Here is a 13,417-nt window from a genome sequence, read left to right on the forward strand (position 1 = left end):
GTTCCAAGCCAGCCACTGCCACCTGTCACAACCATACCCGGCGTATAAGACGACCCCCGACTTTGGAGAAGATTTTCCGGGGTTCAAAGGTCATCTAATACACTGGAATCTACGGTACTCAAGTCTCGTGTCTGGCCACACAAATCTAGTCAGGTTCCTGGGGCTTCCTGGACAGGAAGGGCTGCAAAGGACTTCGGCTGGGATTGTGCCCAAGAAACAGGCTCATCCCTTGGCCCTGGCCTCCTCACATTCTGGCTTCTCAGCTCGGTCTTGACAGAAACACCACAGGGTCATCATCCCATTTGAAATCTGTCCAGGATATTTCAAACTTTCATAAAAAAGCAAAAAAACAAAATATAGCCATGCCATTTTCATTCCACTGGTTCAATAAGGCTCCAGAAAAAGTGTGAATAAGGGAGAACAGGCCTCTCAGAAGACACTTTTCAGACAAGCTTCAGGAGATTTGAGGAGGGAGGGGAATACAGCAATTTCCTTAAAAAAAAATAAAAATTACCCGCTCCCTCCCAGTAGATGAAAAGCTAATTACATAATCCTGGCCATTGTCTCAGATACTCAATGCAATAATATTAGCAATAATGTCTTAGGAAAATATAAGGATCGTTAAGCTCAGCCAGTTTCATTGATAATGGCTGAGGGAAAGAGGGACGAGTAGTTTGCATTGGTGTGAATCTGAGGCTTGCTTTAATGAGACATTTCAAAGTGGAAATGAAAGCTGGGGGAAACTTGTCAGTTAGGTGAGTTAATGAAGCAGGACGGGATGGGTGGGTGTGTGGGAATTATTCCAGGAAAGTGATGCACACTGCCTGAATTTTTGAAACTGCTGGGAATGCTGCAATGTTATAATAAATAATAATATTTTTTTATTTATACCCTGTCCTTCCCGGTTCTGGGCTCAGGGTGGCTACCAACAAATTTAAAACACTTGTGTAATGCAACATAGAAGCAGCATACATTTTCCTGAAGCAGGATATGTTTAAAATGGTTTTAAATATTCTAAATTCTGCTTTGAATGAAAAAAGGACCACATTAATATCACATCAAAATTAGGACACAAAACAATTTAGGGTACAGCTTCCACTGAGTGGTACAAATGAAGAGAAAAGACATAGAGGAGGAATAGAAAGAACTATAGGTTAAATTAATGTATGACCCAAGAGGTTGTGCACATCATGTAGCAATAAATATACCATGGAGAGAGAAGATTAAAGGGGGAGTTCAAAAATGTAATCAAGTTCCCAAAAGGAAGCAAGATTTAAACCACTCCGGAGCTTACCCGCAATTGTTATAGATCTGCAAAGCTCCACTTACTTTAATTTTGAATTAGGTTTTAGAGAATCGCTGGACAATGAATGACTCCATGAAATGAAAAGTATATGAAAGCATTAGATATATATAGGGGAGGAGCGAGATCAAAGCATTCCCTTACAGCCTAGAACAGCCTGCCTCAAGCTCCGGTTCCCAGATGTTGTTGGAATTTTTCTTTCCCGAACATTGACCATGTTGGCTGGGGATACTGGGGTGGGTGTGTTGTCGTCTAACAATATTTGGGGGCCCAAGGGTGGGGGAGGCTTGCTTGATGCTACATGGGACAGTTCCACTGCTGAAGCTAAGAAGGTCTGACCCTGAAACTTGCCTACATGGGGGGTGAGGTGGACTACCAGAGAAAGAACTATGTATAAGTTGCACCTTGGAGGAAGACTGGGTTATAGGCATAATCCTAAGTAAGTACAGTGGTACCTTGGGTTAAGTACTTAATTCGTTCCGGAGGGCCGTACTTAACCTGAAACTGTTCTTAACCTGAAGCACCACTTTAGCTAATGTGGCCTCCTGCTGCTGCGCTGCTGCCGTGCCGCTGGAGCCCGATTTCTGTTCTTATCCTGAAGCAAAGTTCTTAACTTGAAGCACTATTTCTGGGTTAGCGGAGTATGTAACCTGAAGCATATTTAACCTGAAGCATATGTAACCTGAGGTACCACTGTAAATAAAATAATTTTAGAAACAGGTGCCCTGGAAAGCATAGTGCAGCAGATGTTTACTGCAAAATGTCCTTTTTAGTGGTGGCACCCCAGACTTGATTTTATTTCAACGCTAGGTAAAGACCACTTCTAGTTTTCCTAGTTCTTTTCATCTGTTCTCATTTTCTCCTTTCCAGTTGTTTTTATGCTTCTTTCGTATATTTTGTGATTGATCTGCTCTGTTGCCATGTGGTTATAGGACAGTATATCAATACACATAAATCATAAAGAAAAGTTAATTTCTGTTGCAACTAGGGGTAGATAAGTAACTTTACTATATTTCTTGCTCGCTTGTATGCACATACTTCTATCCCACCCTCTTGGGAAGTAGAATTAGTTTTGAGTTATGAGATCAATCAATAGTGTACTACATCATTTTTGATATTGACTTTATGCTCCCTGCGGGTTGTGCCCACTTTCCGCCACTCCGGTTACAGTATAGCCAAAGGGTCAGTAAGCACATCCTCCATAACGAAGATTCATACACACACACAAAAAGAATAATACAAATGGAAAGTGTACAAGGCCCTTGATTGGGGTTTGAAATGCAAAATGTGGAACTGTCTCAATTTTATGGAAATTATAAGCAACAGATACCTTACCAGATCGAGTCTTTTGTGAGTCTGGAATCCACCTTTCCATCTTCATCAACAAAGACATCCAGCTGCAAATTGGCATCGTTATCGTGGGCTGAGGAATAGTTGGTGACAACCCTGGCAGGAATTCCTATGCACCTCAAAACTATTAGAAGAGGAGATTATTTTTTAAGAAAAATGTTCAAGTCAGTGCAGTGGTGTTTGCATGAGACTAAACAGATATAAATCTTTGAGGGTTACTGAGAGTATTGTAGGAAGGGCAATTTATCAATAAACTATGGAGACTTAAGTTTTTTTGTTCTTTAGGGTGGTCATAATAGATCTAAGAAACATACCTGGCAAATTAATTGTCAGAATAGTAAATGCTGACAAACTAGAACTGGCCACTGACCTGCATTCATAACCCTCCCAAGACCACCCCCCATGGGCCACTTTGACAGGTGGACATCACGACCCAACTGTCAATCACCTGGCACCCCAGAACATGAGATGACTCTACTCCAATGGGAAGAATCCTCCAGAAGGAAGACTCTAAATGCACCCCCAGTTCTTCCTTTCTTCCTTCGCATCCTCAGGAGGAAGACTTGAGGGTATACTTAGAGTGTGACCCTGATTCTTTCCTTTGCAGCCAAAAGTTGCCACTTAATCAATTTCACACTTTTTTCATTTCCTGTGCGGAAAAATGGCTACAGCCAATGTAATGGACTTCACCTGCAGCCTTCACAAAGGCTAAGGAAGTACAGAAACAGAGTTTTTATATGTATGTAACAACATTAATTGTACTTCTCCACAGAATTTGTACATTATCTCTACAGATGCATGGATTTTAAATATATTTAAATATATATGGTACTCATTTCATTGATATGTATATTGATATTGGTAGTTTAATCTTGCTAAGACTTAGATCTGTTATTTGCATTTTTATTAACACACAGGTTTATTGTTGTACATTGTTTTTAAATTTATTGTTGTACATTGTTTTAATTGTTTGTTTTTCTTCTGTGACTGTACCCCCAAGTGTGTTTTATAAGCTGGTCTTGGACTGTAATAAATTATCTATCTATCTAACACACAGGTCTCTTACTGCTTGTTACACACATTTGTATGGTACATTATTATAGGTTGAATTTTTCTTTACATGTTCATCTTCATATCTGTTTATTATTCAAGTGAAGAACCACTGCCAGTTGACAATACTGAGCTAGGTGGACCAGTATAATGCAGCTTCTTGTGTAGGAGAAGCCACATCGGGGCCCCCTAAAGACCTAATAAGACCCGAGGTCTCATTTTTGACACTCCTGCAGTACGTAGTTCATATTCTGTAGCCCTAAGGTGGCTGCAGTGTTTCATGCAGAAGAGTAATGTTTCTCGCGCATTCATTTTAATGGTTTGATGACAAATTGCCTGGATTCCTCCAATGCCATATGCACCTATTGATTAAGCTTAATTCGAATGCCCTCCCAGACTTCGAGTGTGCAAGCCATCAAGGCTCATTGGAAATAATTCAGCTGACAATTTCAAGATTAATGGCTCTGCTCCTTCTTTTTCAGAATGTTTTAGCATTTTTAACAGATGACTGTCCCAAAATATTCAATATGGTAACCTTGGGAAGCTGAATCGTTGCACCCATACAGCATTAGAAACCCTAAATAGCTGGAAATTAAATTGCTGTGCATATTAAACACGGAGTGTGTGTTTTAAAAGACGAATGTGATTGCCATAGGATGTGGTTTTATTGGTGGAAACTTTTCCTGGAGTTCTGTTAAAATGGAATTGTAATTAATTATTGTGATTTTTTTTATTTTATATGTGATTGTAAATGCTGTTGGGTCTTTGTTTTTTTTAAAAATGCAAACCATTTAGAGCTTCGGGAAAGCAAATGCCTGAAATAAATGTGAAAGTTTCAGCTCATATTCATGGGCTTCTCGGAGATTTTTTGATGGGCTTTATGTGTGATCATTCGCAATGATTGATTCTCACAAGCAGTGGTGGCTGCTGGTGCCCATTGAAACCAGCAGGGCAGAAAGCAGGAGGCCAACAGTAGGTGGAGCCAGAGTCACAGAGGCAACAAAGTCTATGTTTACCCAGGTACTCCCAATGAGTTCTACATAGGCTAAGGGAGGAAGAAGCTTGCAGATAGTGCTAACCCCTGGATTGTTCATAAGTAAGAAGGCAGGCAGGCATGGGGCTGGTTGAGGGCAGATTGAGGCTGGTCGGGCCGTGCCCCATTTGTCCTAATGGATCAGACTTCACTGACTTAATACAGTCCTTCTTTTGGATATACAGTGGTACCTCGGGTTAAGAACTTAATTCGTTCTGGAGGTCTGTTCTTAACCTGAAACTGTTCTTAACCTGAAGCACCACTTTAGCTAATGGGGCCTCCTGCTGCCGCTGCTCCATCGCTGCACAATTTCTGTTCTCATCCTGAAGCAAAGTTCTTAACCTGAGACAATATTTCTGGGTTAGCGGAGTCTGTAACCTGAAGCACATGTAACCCGATGTACCACTGTATATCAAAGTATTTTATTTATCCTTTCTTGACTTTCTGAGCCCCTGTAGCAAGGGAACCCTGTAGCAAGTAGAGCATGCTTTCTGTAAATTGTGTTAGAGATGTACCGAGTTCAGAGCGTTCAAATGTTAATTTCCTTGCAGACATGTGGTGTTATTTCGGAACATGGCTCAAGGTTTACTTTAATATGTCCTTACAGCATTTGTGTAAAATCCACTCTCACCACATTCTGAGTAAAGATTCATAAAGGCGCCTCCCATGGATTGGAAGTGGATGTGGATAAGTTGGATGTTTCTTAATGTGTAGCTGTTCTTTATATCTGGCGACACCTACTTATATTGGCATGACTACGAAGGGAAAGATAGGTTTTGCTCTGGAGTTCTGCCAGCTGTGACAGAAACAGGATGTTTGTTACAGTTTGTGTCTCTTCTACATATGGCAATATATGTTTAAACATTCCAACATCTTCCATTTTCAAAAAACAAAAAACCACAACAGGCTAATGTCTTGGCTATTTATCACTTGGCTAAGTACTTTGCAACAACAGTACCGAAAGTGCCCAGCTTCTGCTGTCTGCATTTCAACAACATAATGTTTCCTTTCATTTGAGAGAGTCCATGGATGGGAATATGGGCTTATTTGCTTTCAGCATGTGTATCCCACCGTTCACCACAAAGTCGCAGGTCATCACTCCTTGTAAGGCAGGGTCACCTCAAAAACCACATTGTAGAGTTGGAAAAGGTTTGGGAAAGGGTAATGAAAATGTTCAAGGGCATGGCCTCGGCCCAGTATACCTGAAGGAGCATCTCAGCCCCCATCGTTCACTGAGATCCAGCTCCGAGGGCCTTCTGGCGGTTCCCTCATTCCAAGAAGTGAGGTTACAGGGAACCAGGCAGGGGGCATTCTTGGTAGTGGCGCCAGACCTGTGGAACACCCTCCCATCAGATGTCAAGGAAATAAACAACTATCTGACTTTTAGAAGACACCTGAAGGCAGCCCTGCTTAGGGAAGTTTTTAATGTTTGATGTTTTATCACGTTTTTAATATTCTGTTGGGAGCCGCCCAGAGAAGCTGGGGAAACCTAGCCAGATGGTAAAGGGACCCCTGACCATTAGGTCCAGTCGTGACTGACTCTGGGGTTGCGGCGCTCATCTCGCTTTACTGGCCAAGGGAGCCGGCGTACAGCTTCTGGGTCATGTGGCCAGCATGACCAAGCCGCTTCTGGCGAACCAGAGCAGCACACGGAAACACTGTTTACCTTCCTGCCAGAGCGGTACCTATTTATCTACTTGCACTTTGACGTGCTTTCGAACTGCTAGGTGGGCAGGAGCTGGGACTGAGCAACGGAAGCTCACCCCATCACGGGGATTCGAACCACCAACCTTCTGATCGGCAAGACCTAGGCTCTGTGGTTTAACCCACAGCATCACCCGCGTCTCTTTAGCCAGATGAGCGTGGTATAGATAAATTATTATTATTATTATTATTATTATTATTATTATTATTATTATTATTATTATTGAATGACTCCCCCATGACTGCAGCATTTGCAATTTTTGGTTTACAGAAAAGACACATAAGAGGTGCTATGACAGAAGTTTATAAAATTATTTATGTCACGGAGAAAGTTGTATGTATGCATGTGTAAACAAGCCATAAATTATAAAGACACCACAGTGTCCACTGTTCCCCATTCTGAGGAAACCAAGCCCTTGGTAAGCACCTGGAGCCCTTGGAGATTAGGGTGGCATGCAACAAGTTTATTGTTATTCAGTGCAAGCATCAATGCAATCTCAGAAGGGTATTGGGAGGGCTCTGGTTCATTTCAACGTGAAAAAGAAACCGTGTCCATGCCACAAAAGATTCATTGCATATTTTATCTCATACTTACAAGTGTTGAAGACTCCGGCAAAGACCCAGCACTGACCATACCGCACCGGTTCTTTGGAACTATGATATTCCAACAGAATGTCTACACTTCCAGTCCAAGAGGAGGGTGGCACCCCATATTCATAAACGCTGTTCCAGGAGCCATACACCACACCGTCATCATCTTTAGAATTGATCTGAAGGGAGAACAAGCTAGTGAACTGAGAGGCCTGCCAGATGGGTGCTTTATTGAGAGTGCATTCTGCAACATGCTCCTGACACAGTAAAAGGTGCATTTATTCTGCTCTATTAGTTGTTCTGCGATGCTTCCCTAGCCCTGCCACAATATTGCTGTCTGGAAGAGCTACAGTGCAACAAAAGCAGGATAAAACAAATTAATAAACCAGCACATTTGTGGTAGGACAAGTTTTGGGATTTCAGGAGGTAGTTCCGGGATATGTACTGCTTGGAAACGAAGCAGTGGGCAGCACTACTGCAGGCACAAACAATATTGATAACAGGATCGTGTCTGACTGCCCTGATAGCATCATGAGCACAATCATCCACAAAAGGTATATCTGGAGGGGTCCTAAATTCACACAGAAAAAACATTGTTTAGGATTTGAACCTGAGTCACAATCCACACAGAAGAACCCAGTTTATACATTAATTACCACTCGTGCATAGTTATGTTTGACTGCAGTTCCCCACACAAATAAGAGTTCTGGAGGTGGGGAGTCAAGGCTGTGTGTTGTGGGAGGAGGGTGCCCCTTAAGAATGCATTCTTACAGGCAGGAGTATGTGAGAATGCATTCTCACATAATGGAATGATCCATAATGCATCATTCATAAACAGCCTCTATGCAAAGCTGTCATGGGCTTTGAAGAAGAGAAGAGTTTGGATTTAATATCCCGCTGTATCACTACCCGAAGAAGTCTCAAAGCGGCTAACATTCTCCTTTCCCTTCCTCCCCCACAACAAACACTCTGTGAGGTGAGTGGGGCTGAGAGACGTCAAAGAAGTGTGACTAGCCCAAGGTCACCCAGCAGCTGCATGTGGAGGAGCAGAGACACGAACCCGGTTCACCAGATTACGAGACTACCGCTCTTAACCACTACACCACACTGGCTCTCTTTGAAGACGCTTGAACTCAGGACGAGAGGGAGAAATGTTCAAAGAGGAAGGCATGTTTGGCAAACCCTCACCATGATCAACTCCCGCCCAGAAACCAATGTCCCCACTGCGGAAGGATGTGTGGCTCCAGAATTGGCCTCCACAGTCACTTACGGACTCACTGTTAAAACAATCTTACTCGGCTATGAGTAATTGCCAAAGAAGAGGAAGATACATAATGTGATTCTATCCTCAGATCACCTCCACTGATCATTGGGTGAATGCCAGGCCTACATCAGGCTATATTTACACACGTACAAGTTGCTCTAAGACCTGTATGAATGAGGAAAGCTGCAAAAGGACTTTCTTCTGGTCACTAATGGCAAATTTGAAGGAATGGTCTGATCTGAGCTGATATGGGGAAGCTGGGGATCTAGTAGTGACCATTCTTTGGGAAGGTACATGCGCCTGAAAAATTGGAGAGTATGAGGTTAGTGAGCCTTCAAAGCGCGAGCTTTCAAACACACCCAAAACCCCTCAGCCACACCAAAATGGTTGTGCGATTCAGCTCCAGACTTATCAGCATTTAGTGGAAAACAAAACGTGTCCCAGAAAGCATTTGACCTGTTTTGCAAGAAAAAGACTAGAAAACTTCTGTTTGAGCCCCTTGCAATTCCAATGGTTTTGATGTAATTTATCCTGAGTAAGCGGTGTATGTGTGTGTGGAAATAGGCTGTTCATCATGTGCCCATCATGAGAACAAGAAAGATTTTGCTTGTCTAACTTTGCTCGGGGTAAGGCTGTATGGAGTGAGAGTTTTGCTGACTAATGACTAAATGGATAGCTATTAGTGAGCAATACATTTCCTTCCAGCAATTTGAACCAAATCAGTGGAGGCTATGCGGAAAAGCTCCTTTTGCTCTGTACCTTGTAATTATGTTAATACCGAGTTGCTACATTCTTGCCAAATAAATCACGACTCTCATTGAAAAGCTTTTGGCTGGATTAAGTACTGGTTTCTAATTAGAAAATCGACTTCCTGTGAACCCTGAGATACGCATTCAGAAGCAGAACTAAAGGGGTTTCAGGGCAAGACCCTGAGCGGCCATTGCCAGGAAATAAAAAGGCACTCAGCAGGCAGGATGGCAGTATCATTCCGCTTTCCAAACCAGTGGAAAACCAACACGCTGTGCTTGGCAAAAAGCAAATTTGGCAGGCAAATTTGTGGCCCTGCAGATGTAGCTGGACTGCAACTCCCATCATCCCTCACTGTTGGCCATCCTGGTGGGGACTGGTGGGAGTTGGGGTTCATCAACAAGTGAGTCAGAGGCTCCCCACCCTTGGACTAGAAAGGACAACAACAACTGTATCCTGCCCATCTGACTGGGTTGCCCCTGCCACTCTGGGTGGCTTCGAACAAACATAAAAGCACAATAAGCAAATGGATAGCTCCATTGGTTAGAGCATGTTGCTGATAACACCAAGGTTGCAGGTTTGATTCCCGTACGGGACAGCTGCATATTCCTGCATTGCAGAGCTGGACCAGATGACCCTCAGGGTCCCTTCCAACTATGTGATTCTGTGAATAAAACATCAAACATTAAAAACTTCCCCATACAGGGTTGACTTCAGGTGCCTTCTAAAAGTTGTAGAGTTGTATAGTTATTTATGTCATTGACATCTGGCAGGAGGGCGTTCCTCTGCCTGGTTCCCTGTAACTTGCAGAAAACCCCCTACAAACCACCACTCACTCCTGGAATAATAATTAAGAGCCTTCCAAATTAAACACCAAATCATCTACACCTTAGAATGCAGAAGAATAATATTTAGTGCTTGTATGGTGTTTCCATGTGTTCAAAGGGTTTCACATAGGTAAAGGGACCCCTGACCATTAGGTCCAGTCGTGGCCGACTCTGGGGTTGTGGCGCTCATCTCGCTTTATTGGCTGAGGGAGCAGGCGTACAGCTTCCAGGTCATGTGGCCAGCATGACTAAGCCGCTTCTGGCGAACCAGAGCAGCGCACGGAAAGGCCGTTTACCTTCCCGCCTGAGCGGTACCTATTTATCTACTTGCACTTTGACATGCTTTCGAACTGCTAGGTTGGCAGGAGCAGGGACTGAGCAACGGGAGCTCACCCTGTTGCACAGATTCGAACCGCCGACCTGATCGGCAAGTCCTAGGCTCTGTGGTTTAACTCACAGCGCCAGCACTTGTATGGTTCTTCCATGTGTTCAAAGGGTTTCACATAGCCCATCCTTAAAACAACCCTGTTAGGTTAAGTATGTACAGTGGTACCTCAGGTTAAGAACTTAATTCGTTCTGGAGGTCCGTTCTTAATCTGAAACTGTTCTTAACTTGAAGCACCACTTTAGCTAATGGAGCCTCCCACTGCCACCGCACGATTTCTGTTCTCATCCTGAAGCAAAGTTCTTAACCTGAGGTACTATTTCTGGGTTAGCGGAGTCTGTAACCTGAAGCGTCTGTAACCCAAGGTACCACTGTATTATTATCCCCTTAGAATCCACTTATTATATTGCAGGCTGAGAGGGAGAATGGCTTGCTTAAAGCCAGCCTAGTGTGCTCATGGCAGAGGTAGAGTGGCCATGTTATTTACAGATTAACAGTCCTCTAGTTGAAGGGATGTTCATAGAATCATAGAGTTGGAAGGGACCCAAGGGTCATCTAGTCCAACCCCCTGTAATGTAGGAATCTCAGCTAAAGCATCTGTGACAGAAGGCCATCCAACATCTGATTAAAAACCTCCAAGGAAGGAGAGTGATAAAGAAGCAGAAGAGGAGAGCAGGGACTTTGACACAGGTCATCTGGTCACAGTCTTCCCCACAAAAGCGAGACGTATTGTATTTCTACTTAAATTACAGAGATTCCCCCCCCAAATCTGCATATATACACATACCAATTATCATATGCAAATTGTATGCAAATCTGTCTTATTTCACTCTTTCTTTTGGTGATGCACAAGTGGCCTACATATAGGCAAGAGTCAAGCCAAGGACCTCTTGATTGGTAGCTCAGTCTCTTACACTATAATCACACTTACTTGGAAGTAAACACCACTGAATGGAATGGGACTTACTTCTGAGTGGACATGATTAGGGTTGTAGTCTCTGTCGCTAGACTTTTGGGGGAACCTAACCCCCTTTTATTTTATTTTTTGAGACCCTATTATTTTAGTCAGAACTGGATCTACCATGAGCCAGGGTGACGCAGCTTGCCTCAGGGTGTAGATTTGAGAGGTGCTGATAAAAGGCATTACAGTATCAATTACCTAATTTATCTAAAACGAGCTAGGAGGCAGTCCAAAGCTGTGGGTGAGCAAAATTTGGTTTTTTATTTTTTATTTTTTATTATCAGCGGGGATGCTATTTGAATTGTCTGCCTCAAGCTCCAAAGCATTTCAGGCTATTTCTGATTTTTACCAGGACACACTCCCTCCCCATTCCCTTCCCCTCTTTTTTTTTTTTTAAAAAAAGTCTAATTATCACTGTAGTCCTAATTTTAAAGAAAAGTCGATAAATTTCCTCTAGGCCAAAACACTGAGACATTAATGAAAGGGGGAAATCACTGCGTTGCATTCCAAAACTGCATTGCTGTCATGATCCTGGTGGCTTGAATTTACGGAATGCACTTCTCTCTAGCCTGTATCAAAATGTGCAGCATAGTCCGAGGTGTAGTGGTCTGAGATTTCAGGGTGGGGGCACAATGTCATGCCTGTGGCATAGTGTGTGACGTCAGGCACACAAAGTCCTAATGTAGCGTCAGGAGATCGGGAGGAGCCAGGAGCCAGGAGGCAGAGCTGAACGTGGTGGCACCATAGTTTCAATGGCCAGTGGCTCCTCCTGCTGCTGCTGCCGCCACGGGCTGGGGGCTGCTTCCCCCTCTTCTCCATGGCAGGAGGAGGAAGAGGGGGAGAAGGAGCCGGTCACTTAAGCCACACCACATTCAGCCCCGTGCTTGGCCCTAATTCTTTTGAACACGGGGGACCCACTCCCCCCAAAAAAATATTGGGAGGCCCATTGGGCCCCCAGGAGTTGGCACCCCTGGCTCCTAGGTTGACTCAGGAGAAGACACCAAGGAGAAATTGTTCTGTATGCTCCAAAGCTAAGGATTGAGGAACACTTAAAACACAAGGGGCTTCAGTTTCAAGAGAATGGTGTGTAACTTCTGCTACATGGACTATGATATCGGAGCACTCCCAAGCATTTGGCCAGGCACACGCACAGAAAATAGTAAATCTAGCTGAAATTCATGGAGATCTGCACTGATTATTATTAATTTTTTTTTGTAAGCCACCTATATTTGCCACTACGCTGAGTACAACCACCAAAAATGAAATACTGGGCATTGATACTCTCATGTGTCAATTAGCTGCCTTTCAGCAAGGCCAGATTTAGGTTTGAGGAAGCCCTAAGCTACTGAAGGTAATGGGGCCCTTTATATGTCCAGCTGTCCTTTGTCAACAACAAATGGTCGCTGTGTTTTTGTGTTGAATATATGCTACATGGTAATTTTGGACCTAATAGGTATCTAAAGCCATTTGCACATAACAAATAGGAGCCTACACAACACAAAACACTGTTGCTGTATGTAGGTTTTTGTTTTATTTGTTTTTTATCTTATATTTTGGAAATGTACATCCCTTTTTTTCCCCTTTACATTTTTTGGGGGCTCCCACCCCCAAGAGAGTGGAGCCCTAAGCTATAGCTTACACGTAAATCCGGCACTGCTTTTCAGTGGTACTCCACAATCTGTTGCTCTAGCCCAGCTGTTGAGCCAGCCCTGGGGCTTTAAAACTGAAGTGTGTGTGTGTGTGTGTGTGTGTGTGTGTGTGTGTGTGTGTGTGAGAGAGAGAGAGAGAGAGAGAGAGAGAGAGAGAGAGAGAGAGAGATATGGGGGCATATTGACCTAAGCCAAGTAACAAGCAAATGGTTCATTAAACTCCACACATTGCATCCACTATATGTTCCTTACGTACCACTGCAGAGCCAACGCGGCTGATTTTGACCGGATTCCCTCGGCCTGAGAGATCCAGCTGTGCTCTGTCCATCAGGTATAGGCATGCATCCAAAACACCTTCTTCAAACTAAATAAAAGGGAGGAAAAAGAAAGCAACAGAGAATGGATTCAGTGCTCATTCTAGAAAACAAACGGGAAACAAATGCTCTTTGCCTCGAAAGAGGGAGTGCAATTCTTTTTTCAATTCCATGTAGGAAACACCAATTTTCCTATATACAAATTGTAACTTCAGCTGTGCCACTTCAGATCAAACCAC

General features: G+C 43.4%; 1 protein-coding gene across 1 annotated transcript in view; it reads right to left on the bottom strand.

Annotated features, from left to right (window-relative positions):
• Positions 1-13,417, bottom strand: part of F13A1 (coagulation factor XIII A chain) — a 74,013-nt gene that overhangs the window by 18,178 nt on the left and 42,418 nt on the right. Inside the window, exons 6-8 of the mRNA XM_081206346.1 lie at positions 13,121-13,228; positions 7,036-7,210; positions 2,639-2,777 (exon numbers count right to left, since the gene is read on the bottom strand). Coding sequence (XP_081062472.1) covers positions 2,639-2,777; positions 7,036-7,210; positions 13,121-13,228 — 422 coding nt within the window. The remainder of the gene's footprint in view (positions 1-2,638; positions 2,778-7,035; positions 7,211-13,120; positions 13,229-13,417) is intronic.

The sequence above is a fragment of the Podarcis bocagei genome (assembly GCF_964188305.1).
Source record: "Podarcis bocagei genome assembly, chromosome: 8".
Lineage (NCBI taxonomy): Eukaryota > Metazoa > Chordata > Lepidosauria > Squamata > Lacertidae > Podarcis > Podarcis bocagei.